General features: G+C 45.7%; 1 protein-coding gene across 1 annotated transcript in view; it reads right to left on the bottom strand.

Moving 5' to 3' along the window:
- Positions 1-513: 513 nt before the first annotated feature.
- The window catches only part of LOC144146560 (uncharacterized), a 62,822-nt gene continuing 40,515 nt past the window's right edge, over positions 514-22,820 (bottom strand). Inside the window, exons 6-8 of the mRNA XM_077678504.1 lie at positions 18,491-18,543; positions 1,241-2,030; positions 514-647 (exon numbers count right to left, since the gene is read on the bottom strand). Coding sequence (XP_077534630.1) covers positions 646-647; positions 1,241-2,030; positions 18,491-18,543 — 845 coding nt within the window. The 3' untranslated portion in view covers positions 514-645. The remainder of the gene's footprint in view (positions 648-1,240; positions 2,031-18,490; positions 18,544-22,820) is intronic.

Genomic DNA, 22,820 nt, shown 5'->3' with positions numbered 1-22,820 from the left:
GTTCCCCGATCGCTCTTTGTCTGGTTACAGAGCGACGCGATAATGAACATAGTGCTGTAAAAATTGTGTCGACATGCTTTTTTTGTTATTTATGCTACAGTAATCACGCCAAGCAGCGATAACCTAAGTGCACTTTAAACGGTTGACCCACTAAAGTGTCTCCCGGTTTTTCTACATAGAAGTGCCAGACAAACTGTACTGGCAGGTGGGGGCTGGTAGACCGTAGCGATAGAGAGTAGTTGTAGTTGTTCGACGTGGAGGAACAAATTTGTTCTTTCTTTGTGGGTATTCGAAGCGCATTTTTATTCTCTGTGACCTGTTTCATGCGTAAAAAAGACAAATTAACTCGTAACTACTTGCCCAAAAATTTCCCCAAAAAAAGTTGGTAAAGAAATTGGTATCCTTTAAAAAATTTCTTCCTTTTGGTGGAAAGACTGGTTGAAGAAAAATGCAGAGTTCGAAGTGACACAGCCGCCAACAACATCGGCCAGATTGATAGCGATGAACACCATAGCGAATTTGTATACATTTTATTGCATCTCTTTCGGAGCGCAGTAATTGCCCCGAGTGGGAAAATGCATCCGTCTAGATTGGTTGAACGTGTTGATCCTAGGCGACGATGGTGGCGAATATTGGAAAAGGTGTTTCTGAAAAAAAGAAAGCGGATATAATGGTTACTCCGTGTTTTTTAGCAATATTCAATCATGCTGCTGTGTTTTTTTGTTTACTCGCTTAAAAACAGTGTGGCTCCCTAAAAATGCAAATTGCGAGAACTGTTTTCAAGCACGTTTGAGTTGATTTTAAAGGCACCTTGGTTAAGGAAACAAGTGAAAAGACAGTCAATATCAGCAAAGTAATCAGGTCTCACACTAACTAAACTCACCTCAAAATACGGGCGCTTGCCCTTCTTTTATGAATGCTAGCATGAAGGATTCTGGTAATATAACATCGGACAACGTTGCTGCTGCGAATGCGTCTCACTCGATAAGGAAAAACAGAGCTGTCCTCTGATGCCTTCTTTTCAATGCAAGTTCGCACCCAATGTAATACTAATTTTTGCGATATTACACTGCCTTCCGGAAATATCTGACTATGAAGTCTAGATGTCCTCAAAAAGCTTTATGGCACCAGAGAAATTTAAATTTTACCCAATTCCCAAGGGCTGCTGTAATACCCGCGCTACTGTTTCACTCGACGCGCTTCTTCAACCAGCAGGTGCGTAAATGCAGAAATTACTCACACTTCTTCTTGCGGAGGAGGGTGGTGTAGTCGAAGGGAGAACCAAGGCCGTAGCCGTAGTTCAGGCCGTAAGAGCCGAGACCGTGGCCGAAACCGTAGTGGCCAACACCGTAGCCGAGGGTGCCGACACCGTAGCCGTAGACTGGAGCAGCGTGGGCGACGCCGTAGGAGGCGACGACTGGGGCAGCGTGGGCGACGGTGGCCACAGCTGGGGCGTGGTGGACGGTGGTGGTGGAGACAGCTGGGGCGGCGTGGACGGCAGTGGCGTAGGTGGCCACTGGGGCAGCGACAGCGGTGGCGACTGGGGCGGCGTGGTAAGTGGCGACTGGGGCGGCGTGGTAGGTGGCGACGCGGGTCACGGCTGGAGCAGCGGCGTAGGTGGCGGCTGGGGCAGCAGCCACAACTGGGGCGGCACGCACAACGCTGGTCACGGCGGGAGCAGCGTGGTAGGTGGCGACACGACTGACAACTGGGGCAGCGGCGTAGGTGGCAACTGGGGCAGCAGCGTAGGTAGCCACAGCTGGGGCGTGGTGGACGGCGGTCACAGCTGGAGCAGCGTGGTAAGTGGACACGGTCTTGGCGACAGCTGGGGCGTAGCTGTATCCGAGGCCGAGACCGGAGTATCCGACACCGTGGGCAAGACCGTAGTTGGACAGGCCGTATCCGGCGTAGCCGAGGCCACCGTAGCCGAGGCCACCGTAGCCAAGGCCGTAGCCAAGACCGTAACCACCGAAGCCGGTGTAGCCAGCGAAAGCGCTGGTGGCCAGAGCCAGGACAATGCAGGCGCGGATCTGCGCAGAAAGATATTTTAATGACCACTTATTGCTGCTTTGCCTGCGAACTTAATGCACTTAACGTGATTTTGCCTTGTTTCTGACCTGTGACGTTGCATATAAAAACGTGATTTTCCCTTTCCGACTCCCCTGTTAAGACATCAGGGCTAGATTCTGTAGGCCTATGCCATATCCCGATGTTTATGAAAGGAAATCGTATATGTTTAATCTCGTATTCTAACCGTAGAGTGTGCTCCGCCATTATTCGGTCCCCGTATGATATCGTGCGCATATCGCACTGAGACATTTTTTTCCAGCTGAGGCCATGTCTTGAGTAGCCTTTGCAAGATCATGCATACTGTTGGTATTACTTCCTGAATTAAAAAAAAACTAAGTGAATAATTCCTCAAATACTGGAGCACAATTAAAGAACTGCTTTAGATATCGAACAGGTTCTGATAAATTCTTGGTGACGCTTGCATCCTTTAAATTATGAAATTGCTGCTTCTTGCGGGCTTATTACAGGCCAAGTATTCACGGTTCTATGGAGCGTCAATCCTTGGCTGTCGCGGAGTGTGTTTTCTGCAATTTCCTCGACCAAGTACGTAAGCGGCATGTCTTCTTTTGCGTTACTGTGACATATTTTTGGAAATACGTCTTACCTATTTTTTTATAGATATTAGTAGGCGGGTAATAGTAGAAAAAAAAGCGTCGTACGTCATATTACTCACTACAGAATGAGAATTTAGTGCTGATAATAAATTCGAAGCTTTGAACTTGACCAATCAAACGAGGCTATAGTTACAGAAAGCTTTTCGCTGTGTCTTCCAGAGTTCAATCTAGAAAACATCAAGGCAGCATAAGACATCTGGGGCGCTCGTCGCAGAAATATATACCCAAGAAAGCTCGTCAAGAGATGTTCTTACCATGGTGTCTTTCAGCTGCTGTCAGTCCAACTGCTCATTTCGCTACGGATTGGTCTCCTTTATATACGAAATGTCTCCTCCGTTCCCAAGAGCGTTTTTTTCGAGCGATTGGAGGAAGAGGAGGGAAAGGGAAAAGTGAGCGTGTTTCTTGTATAAGTACTGCGCAGGGCGAGTCCCATTCTGCACTTGAACTGCATCAGAAATAAGGAGTAATGCAACGTAACGATCGTTGTGGGTTCGGCGGCTGCGAGAAAGGAGGACTTCTTCATGCGACCTTGAGAGCGTAAATTGTCGTCTTGCGACATCTTTTGTTCGCTATCGACGCCCAGTTGCATGTGTGAGGACCTATTCCAATGAAGCACTTGAATAAAACATAACAGATTAAAAATGGGCGAGCTAGATAGCACTTGGCAGGCATGAACGCTTTATTATGTCACGTACAAAAGCGGCTTCTGGCCAATTGTCTTCACACCAATTCAAGCAAACTCAGCGGCATGGTTGTTTTGTGGCAAAGCGCTCTTATTCTTTTTTATCGCAGGGCATATCTATGGATCAAAGTTATCATAGGATAACTGCTCACCGCAGAATAATAGCTATTTTGGAACTAGTGCATTTGGGGACTAACCAAATGAATGAGGCTGAGATGTCTCCCAAGTGAAAGCTGAGCTGTTTTGCTGAGAGCGCGTACTTCGAGACACCGGGTCATTAATACATGCAGATGTAGCCCTATAAGCAGTTTCGGAATAATTAAAAAGATGGGTAACGACAATTTTGGTGATATCATATCCTATCTCTGCGTACAATCAAATTAATTTGGGGAGGGAAAATGTTTTGCATGAAACTTTATTATGAACTTTCAAAGAGAGAAAAGGAATGACTAAGTGAAAAGCGTTCAGCGTGTACAAGTGCAATATACTTAACCCACACAAATACCTACTTACCAACATTGTAAGTATGAATAGTGTCACCCACAACCTCTATATCATCAGCTGAAAGGCTAAGCGCGGTTTGCTTTACTTTTAAACATGCAGTAGGGGGATTGTAAGTTTGGATAGATGTTTTTTTTATTACAAGAAAATCCTGTCTCATTCATACCAATAACAGTTGACACTCGGTTTGGGTCAGTCAAAACGTGCTTCTAAGCACCTGTTTTAAGCTAGTCGTTTCGAAGTCAAGATGTTTACGTGCTACATTGAGCAGGGATAAATAAACGGGAAATAATAGTTATATAAGCTTAAACACTTATATATTATTGTCGGAGACATCGTAATTTAGGGAATATCTCTTGCTCCACATTTTTGGTGGCGCGTCTGGGAACGCTTGAATTTTAATTACGTAGAAAATTACTTCTTGTACCTGTGAATAAACCTATGCTCATTCTGTTCCGTAGGGGCAAGCTTTGGTAATGCATTATCATATCACGCACCTGAAAATACTCTAAACGACTAAATTAGCTGCGACCACCGTAGTTTGTTACGGGCAATGTTTATTGCATCAGTATTGTTGTAAAACTATTCGAACTGTTATGTGAAAAAAGCTAAAAGAAAAAAGAAGAGTTTTCGTGACGTAAACTTGTGTTCCTGTAACATCACGAGGCCAAAACACAAATTTGGTTTATTATCTGCCCGGTGAGAGGCTGCATTATTGCGAATTTTAAGTGGTTGTGTCCGAAAATGTTCAAGAAGGCACAAAAAAGCATGCTGTGACGACACGCTCTTCACGGAGCTTGCTGTCGGCGAATAGCAGTTTAGAGGAGGAAGTGCGCTTACTGATATTGGTTCCAACCAACCAACCAAATCACAGGGAAAAAAAGAATGAAGAAGAAGAGCAAGGAAGCGTCTGAGAGTTTATAAGGCGGAGCCAGAAAGAACTAGTGGATGGGCGAGCTCTGCGTTGTGCGCCAACACCAGAGCGATATAGGAGCCCAGCGCTTGTTTCTTCTGGCCCGCAAAACTGCCGGCGACGGCGCATCGTCCGTAACGTAGCTGTTTTTACTGACCGGCGAGCGCACGGGCCAAAGCGGCGCCTCATCCCTGGGCCACTACAGCGGCAACGGCAAAGATTCAATGCCAGTGCATCTGTTCCAGCGCACCGAAGCCATCGAGAAGCCCCTCTCCCCCCGCCCCCAAGTGAGCCAGAACTTTTGCAGTATAAGACCATTTATAGAGACTCTACTGTCAAGAATACCTTGTTATTACATCTGCGTATTTTTTTTTAAATATTTGTGCTTTAATATTGCTGCAGGGTACCCGTTACCAGAAAAACGAGAGCATTTCTCATTATTGCGATTCTCCTATGAGGAGAATGCGATCCCCCTTCTCGTGGGTTTGTGGCAAGGTTGTGTAGGACTGTACCAGCGTTAGGCAACCGTTGAAGAAGATGGAGAAGATGTACCGGCGGACTAGCGCGTGCACTCTCCAAACGACCTAGCTCCGCTGCCTAGAACTGTCTTGTAAACTATTAGTATAATAGGCCATTACCAACTACGTTTCTTGTAACTAGGTCTTTTCCCTGCTCAGAAACAACATATATCGTTCTTGCTTTTCTTGTCCAAAGCCAACAAGCTCCGTTCTTCTCTGCCGGATCCCAAATGCTCCTTGTCACAAAAAAACACCTGCTTTTTACATGCGTATATCGCCACACAAAAGAAATTCCACATCTTGTCGTAGCTGTGCGAGTATCAGCACGTCCATTTGCTTAAATATACGTGTATTTAGCGCCGGGGAAAACGGAGAGGAATGTGTTATCCTAAAACGTCATTTAACATGTATGCTGCTTTTATAATTTGTAGAGGCAACCACATCCCCCGTTTAGCCTACTGTTGAGTTCTTGGCAATCGTCACTGGGCGTAACCGCCTCTGAAACATAGCAAATGTCCCGATTCGTATGTCTGCTCAGTGGCGGAGAGATTTTCACAATGTTGTGAAGATTTTCACACCACGCCGCTTGCACCATTTCTAACGACTAAGGCACACTTGGGAATTAGCATAAAACAGTCGCCGTTACTGGAATAATTTTGATGCCAGCTAGGCTGGTCGCAAACCCAGTGTCCAAGGCACACAAAATGCCGAAGCAGGGCACAGAAAACAATGGCCTACTGCTCACAAGACAAACAGGATAATAAATGCTTAAAATGACCCCAAACGTCTTCGGGCTGCTCGTATTAACACCAGAAATGATGACGTACGAAGAACATTGGGTAAATTTAGCGTTGGGCCTGGTTTAAACCTGGGTCCTCAGAGTAGACGCGAGTACAAAACTCTGATATCACTCGACTTCTTTTTATAATCGGGCTCTGGCAGTAACACGGGCCTCTCGACCAGCCGAGCTTGACGATTCAACACTATTGCTTTGGCATTTGGTACATCATCCAAAGCACTTTCGTTATTTTCTCAACTTTTTCGCTTATAATCATAGTACGCAACTGACCGCACATTCTTCTTCTTCTTCTTCTTCTTCTTCTTCTTCTGCTTCTTCTTCTTCCTCCTCCTCCTCTTCTTCTTCTTCTTCTTTTTCTTTTTTTTTCTTTTTTTCTTCCTATTCTTCTTCTTCTTCAGCATAACCAGCCTGCTCAGGTACACTCCAGACGAAGGCCTCTCTAACTGACCTCCAACCGCTTTTGTGCTGCGTTGGTCGAGGCCACAGTAAACTCCGAAGTTCCGTATTTCAAACATTTCTTGGGTTGGTCACCTAGTGATACGAACCGACAACCAGTGGACAACTAGGGTAACATAGGGGTTACCAACAAGAAGTGGAATGCCAATAACGCGATGGGGGGATGAATGAAACGAATGTTTGTTAAGAACAACAGGTGCAGTTGTTAGGGACCCCCCTAACAACTGCACCTGTTGTTTTTAATAAAGATTTGCTTCATTCTTACCTCCATCGCGTTCTTTCTCACGACATTGATCGCGCAGTAATGCTAAAAACTGTGGTTGATTCTTGTATCAGAGGAATCAGCCGAACACGAAAGTCAAATTTGCAGCGAAATCTGCAGCTGAGAACAATTTCCGGGTCAGCGGTTGTGTTGTGGGTGTGTTGGAGAGCGACGTCCTGCTCGCGGGTCGCTTTGGCAATGGTGTACTGGCGTCGTTTCCGTTACGAATATGATGATAGTGAAATCGTGGTGTATCGCAGCATAAACCACTTTCGTGTTAAAATAGAGAACCCGAAAAAGAACAACCGTAGGTATAACAAGCTGATGATGATGATGATTCCTATTGGTTTCCCCTTTGAGGCGGGGTGATGACATGTCATCTTACCAAAAAGGAGTAATATAACCATGTTTCACACTCTTGGTTTAATACTAGCTCTGCTTAGGGCAGGCACTAACGCTTATTAGGCCCGAAATACTTTTTTCCCCTGTTACAGGTGGTAACTGTCCTAGGCAATATTACCCTCTCTGCTTTTCGTCCACCAGTATTCTAATCTTCTTTTCGTCCCCTCGACAGCCTTGAAGTTAACTTCCTCTCTGATACCCTAAATCCTAGGGCTTCTGAAAGCCCAATATTCCCTTCATGTAGATTTGGATGGATACCCTCACATTCTAACACTATGTGCCGCATAGTTTCTGTTTCTTTTCCGCAGACCACGCATACGTCATCATTTTGTGAATACTTCCCCACAAAACTCTTAGTTCGCAGGCAACCTGCTCTAGCCTCAAAACCTGCTCTTAATTACTAAAGGTCGCTTCCCTGCAAGAAGACCCTGTGTGAAGGGGTGCACCCTTTACAGGCCGCTTGATTCGTTGTACTGGCGTCACTTCCGTGACGGATATGGCGTCAGCGAAATCTTCGTGTATCCGGGAATAAAACACTTTCGTACTTACAAAACTAATCTACCAAAGATCTACATTGTATTCACTGTTGCCGCAATAATAATTACGGTAAATCTAGGCAGATGTGATCTACACTGCGGCCGACTTGACTTCAGTATTTAAAAAATGTGCATTGTTGCGTCCGATAAGACTTAAGTCTTGTGAAAGCTCCCCCAAAGGAAACAGACTTACTAGGCGCGTAGGGGGAAATTCTTCCTCACTGGGCCCGGAAGCCGTTAGGGCGGAATGACAAGCAGCATCACATGCCCTCAGTGACCCTAAACAGCCCTGTATCCAATAACTCTTGAATGGTTTGTGTGAGCCCTGTCGAAGTAGTAAAAACTCTCCTGCTACTTTAACTATTACTCTCGCCCCAAACGTGAGACGTACTCAGCTTGTATTTATATATCTATTAAAACGAAAAAGGGAAGGCAATTTGCAGTTTAGATGGCGGCGAGAGAAAAAAACGTTGAAATAGCCGTACTTGATAAGGTGCTAAACTGTTCCGACTTGGGCACTCCGTTCTCCTTCTGTTGTTTATTTGATTATGAGGTTTAACTCGCCGATGCTATGAGGCGCGCCGTCGCGGACGGCTACGGATACATTTTGACCATCTCAGGATCATTACCGTGCGCCGAAATCTCGGATACACGGGAGTTTTCGCTTTTCGTCTCCACCAGAACCATGCCAGCCGCGGCGGGGAATCGTAACCGCGTCCTACGGGTCAGCAGCACAACGCCATAGCCACTAAGCCACAGCGGCGGGTGTTCTGCTCTTCGCACACGTCAGTATATAGTTATCTCATACACGGAAAAGTTGTGATGAGAGGTCTTTGACTGGCGTCTTCATGAACGAATGGAGTGCGATCCCACAGCAGTTGTTTTGATTATCTCCGTAAACCTTCATGTCGATAATCTGAACTGGTCTCTTACTGAACCCCGAAGAAATTTTATATGCTTTCGTTCCTAAGCATGGGGAACGCGCTTACTGAGGCAAACGCGCCCCGAGAGTCTTTGGGCAGCTATACACAGAGAGCGTTCACTCGTTGAAGAGACGAAGGGCCAGGTGTTGACCAAACGTCACGCAAAGTCGGTAGCTGGAAATTCAGTATGTGTTACAGTTGAAAAGCAGGTAAAAGCGACGTAGACGATGATATGACACCGTGAATGGGAACGAAAAAAAGTCTCGGAAGACCTACAGGACCGCGAAAAAGAAATCAGGAAGGAAGATTTTTATGCAACCACAGGAGGCAGTGCATTACTTTTTGAATGACGGGCGCAGTGCCTGAAAACACGGACATACGTGGGTCTCTTAACATGCTGAACGTATTTGGGGGAGTAAATCGATAAAGTTTGTTAGTGTTCGAACGTGTATCTTGGTAACAACAGGCGAGTACGTTGTTGGCAACCGTCGTCCCGACACAAAAGAACATCATGTAAGCATTCGTTCTGACTGGTTGGTCATATAAACCCAGGGCGCTTCATAACGCCTTCCGAAGGACGGCCAAGAAGCACTACGCGGGTTCCCATTCGTTTCTATTTGTGTGTTTTATTGAGGTAGTCGATATCCCTGAAGGAGAAATAATTCACCGTACCCTTGCTCTGCCGTATCCGGCGCTGAAAAGTACTACAACTGAATTGCGGAGCTTGCATGCGCATACACGCAAGGAGTGCCCGTTACCCCCTGACCTTCAAATAACTTTTACGTGATAGTACTTAGGACATCCCCTAAGTACTTACTTACTTAGTACTGTACAGTACTTAGGACTGTACAGATCCCTATAGGCCGAGGAGTTCTATAGGGATCTGTACAGTAGACGGGATATACAGGATAATGCCGAACGAGACAGTAGTTCAGAGGAGATAGACATCCCACCAGTAACGATCGAAGAAGTAAGGAAGGCTTTGAAAGAAATGAAAGGGGGCAAAGCACCTGGTGAGGATCAGATAACAGCAGACCTCTTGAAGGATGGCGGAGAAATTGTACTTGAAAAACTGGCAAACCTGTATACGCAATGCCTAATGACCGCAACGGTACCGGAATCTTGGAAGAACGCGAACATCATCCTAATCCATAAGAAAGGCGACATGAAGGACTTGAAACATTACAGGCCGATCGGCTTACTGTCAGTCGTCTACAAGGTATTTACCAAGGTAATCGCTAACCGAATCTCTGCAACCTTAAATTTCAGTCAACCTAAAGAACAAGCAGGGTTCCGAAAAGGTTATTCAACAATGGACCATATTCACACGATCAATCAGGTGATAGAGAAGTGCGCTGAGTATACTGAACTCCTATACTTAGCCGTCATAGATTATGAGAAAGCATTTAACTCGGTCGAAACCCTAGTAGTCATTCAGGCATTACGGAACCAGGGGGTAGATGAGCATTATGTAAGAATACTAAAGGATATCTACAATGGGTCTACAGCTACCATCATCCTCCATAGGGAGAGCAGTAAAATACCTATAAGGAAGGGTTGTAGACAAGGAGACACAATCTCTCCAATGTTATTCACAGCATGCTTACAAGAAGTATTCAGAGCGTTGGATTGGGAACAGGTGGGAGTAAGGGTTAATCGAGAATACCTTAGTAAACTCAGATTTGCTGATGACATTGCCTTGCTAAGTAACTCGGGGGACGAATTGCAAAGCATGCTTTCCGCACTGGGCGAACAGAGTAGAACCGTGGGCCTGAAAATTAATATGCAGAAAACTAATGTAATGATCAATAACCTCGGGACAGCACAGCAGTTTAAGATAGGTGGCGAGGCAGTGGAAGTGGTAAGCGAATATGTCTACTTAGGCCAAGTTGTGACCCCAGATCCCAACCATTAGGCAGAGATAATTAGAAGGATCAGAATGGGGTGCATATGGCAGGCATTCTCAGATAATGAATAGCGGCCTACCATTGACGCTGAAGAAGAAAGTGTATGACAGCTGCATCTTACCGGTACTCGCCTACGGGGCAGAAACTTGGAGGCTCACAAGAGGGTTCAACTTAAATTGAGAACGACTCAGCGGGCAATGGAGCGGAAAATGATATGTGTAACATTAAGGGGCAAGAAGAGAGCGGAGTGGGTCAGGGAGCAAACTGGTGTTAAAGACATATTAGTAGAAATTAAGAAGAAGAAATGGACGTGGGCAGGGCATGTAATGCGAAGGCAAGATAACCGCTGGACATTAAGGGTAACAGAGTGGATCCCTAGAGGAGGCAAGCGTTGCAGGGGGCGGCAGAAAGTTAGATGGGCAGATGAGATCAAAAATTTTGCGGGGATAAATTGGTCACAGTTGGCACAGGACCGAGGTAATTGGAGAATAATGGGAGAGGCCTTTGCTCTGCAGTGGGCGTAGATAGGCTGGTGATGATGATGATGATGATGACTTAGGACATCTAAACGGCCATTTGCTGGTTACTCTACACACAGAAACAAGACGCTTTAAATTGCTTTCCTAAATAAGAAGCAGTAGCCAGAGAAACAATACAAAATAAAAAAAAACAGGATTGGGTGATGTTTGGCGTTGTGCTGCAGGAAGGACAATTATGACAATTATGGCAATTATGGCAATTAGTAATTGCGGGGTTACTTTTTAAAAAGGGAGTAATGTGGCAATATGCGCCTGTAGTATTTATGAAACCAGGAGTAGCATGAGCACTGGGGCTCCGCCCATTCCTCCATGGAGCTCTTCAACAGAATGCGCTGCTTGCATGCGTATAGTCAATTGTTTAATGCCGAACTTGATAAAAAACGATGGGCCTGTCATAAGGGGGTTCTAACAACCACAAAAAGCGCAGTTTAGTTTATTTTTCCAGTTTCAGTGTAAACTGATATTTCCTACACTTATCCCAGTAACTTTGTTGGTTTTAGAGTGACGAAATACAGATCGCGTCGCGACGTCTCACTAGAATAGACGGCAGCGTTCGCCTTTGCCGTGGATATCCTCTCTGAGAGGACAGCAGGTTACGGACTGCGAGAGCTAAATGTGGGGTGCAGTCGCTCGCTCGGTGGAGAGGTCAAGGACTTACGTGAGGTGCATGCGCGTTGTGCAAAAAGAAATGGCTGCTGTGGCGCATACCGTTGTTGTACTGCCAGATCACCCAGAAGGGCGGGTGCTGGTCAGACGGAGTGGTGGCTTCTCTGTATCGAATTACCGATATTTTATATTCTCGTTTTTGCCTGTGTCTGTTCAAACGTGATGCAACAAGTTTATAGAATCACAAAGGTCACTTTCCAACTCGATGAAGATTGTGTTGTTTTATACTTTGTGCTGCACTTAGCTTAAACGGTTGTATTTATCGGTACAACGGAGACACCAATGATTTTTTCAACTAGAGGTCGCTGTTGGAAACAAATTGGCTCCAATCCACGCTGTGAACGTGGTTGGAAAGCAAAGCTTTAAACGACACCCACAACAATTGCCCATGCGCCGTCAGTTGAATTCACACACGTGGCTCTATACAAAGAGTGAAACCGGAGTTTCTGCCAGCCGTTACCCTGAATTCGCTGGGGCGGCGTCCCGAACGCGGCAGCAGCGTCGGCCACGGCAATACTAGAGCGGCGGACGCCGCCGCTGTAGCCCGGCCGTGAGCCGGGAGAGAGAAAACGGAGAGGAGCCTCTTTCGATGTGTGAAACAGCGGAACCCAGCCGTCCTGATGTGCTACCTTAGGGCTACAACACCGCGCGACACAAGCAAAGACACCGAATCAATTCGGCATGTGAGCTTAGTTATTCCAATTTATACCGATTTAAACCAGTTAATTTTGTAAGTAGGAGAATTGCTAAAAAAGCTGACTGAAATATTATAATCGCTATTTATCAGAACTAGTTGCTACTTTCGCCTTTTGTAATACCTCTTAAAACCCAACCGAACTAACAATCACCAATTTAGAAAAAGGTGTTTTCTAAATTCGCTGCGATATATCTCTAGTGCGGTCCGTGAGTGAAACTCGCCGTCCCTCGTCCCACCCTTCGCCGCCGCCTATGACACGTTGGGAGTTTGTTGTACCGCGCGCCACGAAAGAGCCGTTGGCTGGTAGAGCTAGAAAGCTTTGGCTTATAAAGTTGAAGCCGTTTCACTCATTGTGAAATCTTGCGGAAGTGCAGAGAAGTGATTCGCCATAATGGGCTGTACCGCCGTTTTCCGCTCACTGCTATCACCCCATGCAATTCGAATTTCCCGCCTTCGCAGTGCTCGCGCGCCCCCTGCCTGGAAGTGCGCCAGCTAGAGTTCTCTTCTTTTTGTGCTTGCTTTAATTTCCTACGCTCGAGCTGTTTTGCGCCATTTCGAACCCGTAATTTGTTTCTTGCGCGGCTGGAGCCTTTGTACGTCATTTCCAAAGTGCCATTTACTTCTTGCGCGTACAGCCTTTTTGCGTGATCTCGAATGAGCCATTTGTTTCTTGCGTGGTCGGGGTTTCGCTTACTATGGTCAAAACCAACCCAACGAGCGTTCCTAACCAAATGAACACGGGCGCTGCCGGTTAACTTCGTGTATTTTGCCTCAAATGTACCTATAGTTTTTTTTTGCGGGTAACAACGGGGAAATGTATAGGACCAGCGCCGGCGGTTCGCGAGTTTCGAACGCCTATGACTATTTATTTATTTATTTATTTATTTATTTATTTATTTATTTATTTATTTTTATTTATTTATTTATTTATTTATTTATTTATTTATTTATTTATTTATTTATTTATTTATTTATTTATTTATTTATTTATTTATTATACCTCAAATCCCCCAGTACGGGGTGTTACATGAGGGGTGGGCTGTGGTACAAATTTCTTTCAATGTGGGTTTTGAACAGAACCGGGCTTGAGTGGTGCACGACGTCGGGTGGAAGATCATTCCAATCCTTTGCTGTTTGAACAAAAAACGAGCGAAGGTGGGCAGTTGTACGGGCATGCGCGGGATAAACAGAGTTGCCGTGGCTAGTACGAGAAGAGATTCGATGTGCGGGCATGATACTGGATGCGTCAGACGAGAAAGGGTTAGTCTAGTGGCCTTGCGTCGCAATTCTAGATTCTGAAGTTGGGCTTTGCTTTTCAGATTAGAGACACCTGAATAATATGAATAATCAGAGTAAATAAACCTTGCTGCCCTATTTCGAATAGATTCGAACATTTTAGATAGATTAGATTGGTGCGGGTCCCAGACGGCGCGAGCGTATTCGAGTTTCGGGCGTACTAAAGTTAGGTAGGCTAAACGTTTTACAGGAGGAGGGGTTAAGGCGTAAGTTTCGCCTGAGGTAGCCAAGAACTTTAGTTGCTTCGTTACAGATATTTATTACGTGGGGTGTCCAATTAAGATCGGGAGTTATGTTTATACCTAAATACCTATAGGAGTCCACGGGGGATAACTTAGAGCCGAAAATAAAGTATGTTGTAGCCGGGTAATGTTTCCTACGATGAAAAGAAACGACAGAAGTTTTGTTAATGTTTAGAGTCATTAGCCAATTTCTGCACCATGTTTCAATTGTTAATAGATCGTTTTGGAGAATGCAGGAGTCATTAGGGTCATTAATAAGGCGATAAATCACGCAGTCATCTGCGAATAAACGGATACTTGACGATGTATTATTAGGCAGGTCGTTTATATAAATTAAGAACAGGAGGGGACCGAGGACCGTACCCTGGGGCACACCTGAGACTACTTGACAACGGGATGATGATGCCTGGTTGGCACAAACGAACTGTTCACGGTTTGAAAGAAAATGTTGGATCCAGTTTAAATCGGCAGGGTCAAGGTTTAAGCGCGGACGTTTTAGAAAGAGACGTTTATGGGGTACCTTATCAAAAGTTTTTACGAAATCTAGAAACAGAGCGTCAACAGGAATATTATAATCAAGACATGAGCTGATATCGTTAATATAAAGCGCGAGTTGGGTGTCACATGAGAGGCCTTTCTGAAAACCGTGCTGACTGGAGTGGAAACAATTTACAGACGAAAGAAATTTGACGGTTTCAGAGTAGATAATATGTTCCATAAGTTTACAGCATATGCATATTAGTGATATTGGATGGTAGCTGGAAGGTGAGGATGACGGACCTTTCTTGGGGATTGGAATGATCTTGCCGACCTTCCAGTCTCCTGGCACCACTCCAGATGACAGTGATTGCTGAAAGATATGAGACAATATAACAGCAGAAAAATGTTTAGTGTTTATCAGAACTTTAGAATTTATATAGTCAATACCAGCTGATGACGTCACTTTTAATGACTCGATTACTTTAATGATACCGTGAGTTGCGAAGATGACGTCAGGCATAACAGGGAAATCATGGGTGGAAGCACAAGAAAGTATATCTTCGGGTTCATCGGTAAAGACAGAACAAAATGTAGAATTTAGTGTTTCTGCGACATAGGGCTCCGGTATTGTAACATTTTGTGGATCGCATAACGAGATAGGTTTCATATGAGCTTGGTTAATGGCCTTCCAGAACTGTTTGGGGTTAGTGCGTATCATGTCTGGGAGGGTAGACGAGAAGAACGTTCGTTTAGCATTTGAAATCATGGATTCGTAAAGTTTTTCAGTAATACAATATTTTTCCCATGCTTGCTTCGAATTCTACGCCTTAGCCGAGCGGAAATGTCTCTTTTTTTGTTGTTAAGGCGTTTTAATGCGTTGTTGTACCACGGAGAAGTAGGACGTTCTGTAATGGTGATGGTAGGAATATAGGTGTTTATTAATTGCTGCATTTTCACTTTAAAAAGCTCCCAGTTTTCGTCAACAGACCGTTTCCAGAAATCTATAAGAACCCAATCGCAGAAAGAGGAAAGTTCGTTATTCATACTTTCATAATCGGCTTTGTCGTATAGGGTTATTCTTTTCTTAATTTTTTGGGGGGTTCGGTAAGTTGTATTGGAAACTCGCATGAATGAAAGAGTGATCACTTAGGCTGGTTAGATTAGAAACCGAAGAAATTTTATCTGGTTCAGACGTTAGTAGTAAATCTAGCAAGCTTGTTGAATTATGGGTTGTTCGTGTACGGAATGTTATCACTTGGGATAAATTGAGCGTTAGGCAAGTATCTACAAAGTCACTTTCAATATTATTTTTTGAAGTTGTTAATGCTAAGTTGGACCAATTTATTGAGGGCAAGTTGAAGTCTCCGAATAGCAGGAGAGGGGAACCGTCCGAATCTGAAGTTGCCAATTGGAGAGCATCATAAAAGTTGCCAATAAAAGAGGAATCGGAGTCAGGGGGGCGGTAGAAGACGCCAATTGTAATGGGTGGGGCTGCAGCTTTGCAGGGGATGAAGGTAATTTCAAGGCAAGAAGAAATGTCTACCGCGCAGCATTGCAAACTGTGGTGAGCAGCAATTAAGACCCCACCCCCCCGTTTGTTTTCGCGATCACAGCCGAAAATATCAAAATCAGTAAACATAGGAAGCAACTCTGACTCGAAGATAGATGAATTCAGCCATGTTTCGGTTAGTACTACTAATTTACATTCGGTAGCCTGGATGAGACTGTGCAGGGAGTCGCGTTTAGGCAATAGGCTCCTAATGTTAGTACAAATAACGGAAAGAAAGTTTTTTGATTGAACATGGGCTTTAGTGGGTAGCTATGTTCCACGTTGGAGCACGGTTTGTGTAGTCGGGTCAAAAATGTAAGTCACCTCATCGATGGTTAATTTGCGGTATGCGAGCTTATAGGGTCGGGACTGGGCTTTGCCAAATTCGATCAGTCGTTTGTGTATCAGACGGGTGTTGGGGGAGTAATCTTGTTAAATGCTGCATGTAGTATTTTTTAGTTTTTTTTTTCGTTCGATAGACACTATAGAAACCGCTTGGCTATCGAAGCCTTTAGGGTACGCCGTGGCGACAGCGGTGCAATGGAATGGCCTTTTTCTCCACTTGGGTCCAGCGAGCGAGCTGCGCCGACAAAGCGAGCGCCTAAAGTGCTCTGCTCTGAAAAGTTCTAGGATTGCTACGACAGACTCTAACTACAAATCACATTGTGTCGCTGATGATACCGGCCATAATTTAGGATCCGTGCTCACCCCTTTAGCCATGACACTTTCGGGATGACCGCATGGCAGGGGCACTGGCGCAGTTTCCTTCAAAGCTCATCGTGGCCATACTTGGCATTTTTCACATTTTAGTAATTCATCGTAAGTAGCGCTAGAGACGGGACACAGAAGAGGAGACACACACGACGGCGCTCCTCTTCTGTGTCCCGTCTCTAGTGCTACTTACGATGAATCAAAACCAACTAGCCCAACTGTCAATTTTATTTTATTGAACATTTTAGTAAAACCGATCGCTCCATGTACCGGTATAAAAAAGACAATTGTACGAAATACGCGCGCAGCTTGTGGTGACCACTATTAATGTAAGCGTATTCTGCAGCGGGTATGCGCCCGGTAGTGACATTGCACCTATAAATCTCTGAAACTGCATGCACAAGACAGTTGATTTGTATGTACTGCCGTTGTACCAAAACAACCCTCCGTACGAATTGTCATTTCTTGTTTCTTAACATGTATTCCCTTTGTTTTATATTTCTGGCTATTACCGCATATCATCTCTTTCGCTTTGTATCCGTACGTTCTCTTTGTGCTGTTAAACAAAATACGGCAGTACAAACTTGCCTAATGTAAAGTTACGCACACAATGAAGTCGAGCTCCTGGCTTCTAAACCAGGGTGTTGAACCTGAATTTGTCGGGTTTGGTTTGGGTTCGGGTTCAAGCCATACGGGTTCGGTTCCTGGTTCGGTTCATGAGCACTATTCCGTTTCTGTTCAAACTACTTCAAACAGTGTCGTAGAAAAAAAAAAAGTCTGTTTCTCTGTCAGGTCGGTATTAAAACAAATTCATAACGTTGGTTCTTTTTTGTAAATGGTTACTTAGCCAAGTTGATTGTACAATCCCCTGCAAAAAGTCTTCTATGGGAGGCTGACGATTACAGCACGGTGCGAAACAAAAGGTTTGCATGGAGACTTAAGGCTGAAGAGACGGAACAGCGCGAACGAAACAGCACCGAGGAAAAGAAACACTTAGAACACAAACAGGCGCTGACTACCAACTGTTTATATTTCGAGCTTACGAACAAATTTACCCCAAAAACGCAACAACAAGTTACAAAGATGAGAAGATACGGACGGCGAAAAATGATAAAAACTCATTACAGGAACGCATCCAAGAATTGCATCTCTTTATAAAAGAGTTACAAGGATGGTGTGCTTGCTTTTGCATTTGTTATTGGCTTTTTATTGTAATAAGCGTCTATTATCTCCCAAAGCACAGGTGTGTTTAGTACTGAGGACGACGCTGAATAAGGGCCAACGAATGTTTTCTTGGTAATGGGAACGGGTGAAAGACGGCCGCCTTTTTGAGAAACTGGAGGCCAAGAGCGAGCAGAGGAAGAGAAGACAGAGTAGGGAGGTCCTGTCTGGGGCCAGCCCATGCACTGACGTTTGATGGTGAGAGAAGAAAGCAGAAAATAAGGACTTTTTGAAAACCATTCCTACCTAAGTGTGTATCTGATTGTAGCAGACTGACGGGGGACACCGACTGGGAAATTTTTGACAGGCTCATACACCCGTCGACTCGAACCTCTTATAACGAGCAGGTTGGTGTTCGCGCAGCTATTTAAAATTTTCTCGCCACGGCAGCAGAGGTTGGAACGTTTACGGCGGGGGATGGCGACCGCGCTTGCTGCACTGGCTGTTGACTGTTGCGGGGCTGCGGAGTGCGACGATAGTAGCGCGGAGCAGTCACTTTGGCTCACCTTGGGTGCACGAAACATTTTGCCTGTCCGGATGTTCTCTTTTGGCGGGATCACTGGGAATCACCACCTTCATTCACAAGTTCACGGCACCCGCCGAAAAATTAAACAGAGCAATTGGCCACTTGTGTTGCAGTGATGCTGGTTCCACGTGGCTGTGGGTCGCAGCTCAAGATCGGCAGAGCTAGTCTAAAAACTAAGCCCATCCAATTCCCATTCTATTCCTAGGAAAAGGCCCTTCTTAATCCATTCCTCCAAGACTTGTCCGCATTCCATTCTTATGCCTTTCCGGGGTCACCAAAAAGTGGAATAAATCCGGATTCATCCTAATTTTGAAGTGGTAACTCCGTCACATTACACAAACACACGCGCACACACGCACACTTACACGCACGCGCGCACGCACAGGCATACACACGCATGCATACGCGGACGCACTTATTCTGGCTCAATTAGGGAAGTAATGCTTTTGCATTGAAAAGAAAATTGGTTGGTCTCGTACGCTTTTTCTTTACCTATAGTTTCAACGACGTTTCACCCTTAACGGGGGAACATTAACGATTGCTAAAAGTAGGAAAGTGTCCGGCGTCGGCGTTAGCCTCCAGCTGTGAAGCGCGACGAGGGGCGTTAAGAGGGTTTTCATCATTCCCTGCATATTTCACAGGCTGACAGAAGGGGCTAGAAGGAAGGAGCGGCAATAAACCTTATGCAAAAGTGCCGCCATCTACTGGAAGAAAGACGAAACGACCACGCGACGCCATGTTGGGGGATGGCGGTCGGGGTATAGTACCTAGAATATACTGGCACTATACGCCTCGAGATTCGCGATCGCTGCGCCGCCTGCCGCCGCTTCTCCGCGGCGTTTGCGGGATTAGCGCTGCGTGGCTGATAGGTGGTCATGCAGTGTTTTGGTTCTTTTTCGCTTCTCTTTGCCTTTCCGCGCACTAAACAACTTGTTATGGTGACGTCTGTAAGCAAACTGCACGTTAGGGCACTTAAAAAAAAACAGCTGCGTCTTGGTAGAACGCTCCAACGCCAACAAGAGCTGCCCGGGGAGGCGGTTCTGCGCGCTTCTTGGCCGCTCTTGCGGGCGTCGGCGACGGCAGCAGCATATCACCGCTGTCACCTTCGAACACGTCAGCACAAGTGAATTCTATTTATTGTCGCCTCGTTTAGACCTAATATTGGCACTGTAAGAGGTTGATTCGTTTTGCAGCGCAGACAACAAATGCGGCTTTGCTTCGAATATGTACGTCGTAGAAAAATATGTTTCGGGGATGTGATAACCCAATAGCTGACAAAAACTTGTGCCTTTTATGGGAGTATAAGCCACGCGAAAATGTTAAGTACACTCGAAGGCCGTGCGTTGTCAAATATGTGCCCAATCAAGCTTTATAGCAAGCACCAAGGTATAAGTTAATGAAACCACGGGAAAATGAATGGTCTGCAAGTCAGGAATAAATAGAATAGTCGTACGGGAATGAAATAAAAAAAAAACCGAGCCTCTGAAATGTTAAAGACGTTTGTTTGAGCAAGGTAGTATTCATCAGACCAACTAGATGCGAAATGCACTATTTCGCTAGACATGGGGGGGGGGGGGGGTGAGGAGGAGGACGCTGAACTATCGTTGTTTACAAATGCGGAACAAAATCAACGAATGAACGTTTTAGTAATCACACACACAAGCTGCGTGTTCACTTTTCGTTTGTTTTTCGCCTTCAACGAACGGCTGATCACTCGGCGGACGCATTTTTTGAAGAATACAGGGTATGCAGTTCACAAGCGATACGAGGTGTCGTTGGAAGACTTGAGTGATTGATTGCAGGGTTTAACGCGCCGACGCAGCGCAGGCGATGAGGCGCGCCGTAGTGGAGGGCTCCGGATTAATTTTGACCACCTGGGGATCTTTAACGTGCGCCGAAATCTCGTACACACGGGCTCGTTGGAAGAGTGTCGTATCTGATAAGAGTCTCGGTTTATGCTAGATTCTGCAGTCTCCCTGTGTCATACGACGATGTTTCGAAGAAGAGTTCGGTCACGGACGCGGATTACTCTATAAGCCCATCTTCACGCTTCTGCGGAGGATAAATGTAACAGATGAATCGTTGCGAGCGCTCACCTCGGGACAAGACGACACAGCATTAAATTTGTCGTCGTGTACTGACTCCGGAGTGTAATTTTGCATTATCCATCGTACTTCTTTGGTACAATGTTTGTGAAATTTATGCCGCATTGGCTTGTTCATGGTACTGATGAATATCTGATTTGTGATATTGGCAGGCGTAACTTGCGTGCTGTCACGTATGAGTGCTCCGCTGGATTTTCTAAGTGCACAAAGTCAATTTACATCATAGTGTGTATGGCCGCTACATGACCATCGGAGGAAACACTGCTTACGGAGACACTGCCACTAAATTTCAGGGCAGCGGAATTGCAATCAGCTGCATGCAAATGCTGGCTTCGGGACGCCGGCCTGTGACACACGCCCGGCGCTCATATACATCTCACTAAGATCGCGTCATAAACGTTTATACTCCCGTGAACACACCACGCTTGCAAACAGAGTGCCTGCTCCACGTTATTCGGTATTTAGAACGCGGACAAACGGTAAATCGCTGTCTTGAACGAGCCCCAAAAGCAACGGCGACAGGGGGGAGCGGGCCGGGGACTCCCGCGCCTGCTTTCGAAACGGGCCGCTAGGGGGATTTCAGTGGCGCCCCTACAGGCCGCGCTCGAGGCGTATAGTCGGGGATTGCTTGGTACGGATCGTGTGAGGGGCTTTATGGGCTTGGCGATGCTTTTATATTCAGATTTAAGCGCAACAAAATGAGCCATGAGTGATCTATGGATCTTTCTCTGTTGTCCACATTTACGAGCGACTTCTTAAATACGCATTTTGCATCGAAAAAGTAGTCAAGGAGGCACCGGCAGGGAAGATTTTGAAGGCGGTCGCGTTTCTGCTCCTTTTTTTTGGCTTTGGGAACGCAAACATTGAAAGTGCATCTGTGTTTGTTCGCATCCTTCGGGTTTCTCAAGAGGTCATTCATGAAACGCTTCGAGCCGATGCGGGCTGCCCTGAGGTTGAAATGGGGGAGGGGGGAGGCACTCCGCGATATACGCTAAGGATCCTCTGGGACACGGAGGAAACCTGCAAAACAAAACAAAAAAAAAACACTTAATAAAATAAATTGCATACCAGGAATTGTTTAACAGCTGTGCTGTTGTAGTTGGCCGTAATGTGTACGCGCGTAACGCGTGTGGCGTGCAACGCGCTAAACATTGCCAATATATTATGAATAAATTGCCAATTAATAATTAAATTACCAATAAATTACCCTGCACTCGTGAGCGCATGCCTCGCAGCGATCGCCGAGCGTCCCCAGCACACGCAAAGACGTTAGCAAAAAAAAAAAAACTGCGAAAACCTTAAAGAGCGGGAAAATGTCGAGCGCTCGTGAGCGCGTGCCTCGCGGCGACCGCTGAGCGTCCCCTGCTCGCGCTCTGGACAACAAAACTGGGTGCACACTACCACTTCGAAAAATCTGCTCGAAAAATGTGACCTTGGGAAAATAGGCTACGCTCGAACAGCAGGCGACGAGCGGTGAATGACCGATACACGGGTTACTACGTACGTCACTTGCGCTACTCATGGCGCAACGTGAAGGTTGCAACTATGGCGGATCCCTTATTTCCTGTAACGTTTGGTTAAGGCAAGAATGCGCAGTGCTTCCATAAAATCCCACCGAGCGTCCAGAATAAAAACAAAACACGGGCGCGCAAAGCACGAAGGTCAGACTCAAAACTCAGCTCACACGATAAAGTACGAGCTGACAGATGCAGTGCGCCTTAACTACCAGCAGGCAGGAGTGCTCAGCGGCAAATACAGGGATAGAAAATAGCTAAATTTGGGACCTTTTTAGTCCGGCACATATTATTCGTTTCGTGTCAATGCATGCGATGTAGCTATAATATTACTGCGCGAAAGGAAGTCGACACCTGCAAGTTACTTCACGCTGGGCTCCAATCATGCTTCCGTTGATAAATAAAAAAAAGATGTGTACGCTATTTCCGTGGTCGTCCTCGTATCATCTTTGTGCACAGCAAGTTACGGGGCAGTGTTTATGCATCTTGGACAACGATAAATGCCGACGTGCGTGTCGCTAACCCCGGGCTATTATGTATACTGCGGTATCCGGGAATACCCCAATATGGCGGAAGCGCACGCGGTTCCCGCAAGAGGGCCCAAGTTTTTTGGTAAGGTCTATAATGACTCAGTGTGTATAGAGACACACTGGAAATAGAAACTTGATAAGGGCGAAAGCTTAGGCGAGGT

Source organism: Haemaphysalis longicornis, unplaced genomic scaffold (assembly GCF_048455015.1).
Source record: "Haemaphysalis longicornis isolate Haplotype H1 unplaced genomic scaffold, Haemaphysalis longicornis Haplotype H1 scaffold_7, whole genome shotgun sequence".
Lineage (NCBI taxonomy): Eukaryota > Metazoa > Arthropoda > Arachnida > Ixodida > Ixodidae > Haemaphysalis > Haemaphysalis longicornis.
Note: the sequence above shows the minus strand (reverse complement) of the source record. Positions and strands in the feature narration are given on the sequence as shown.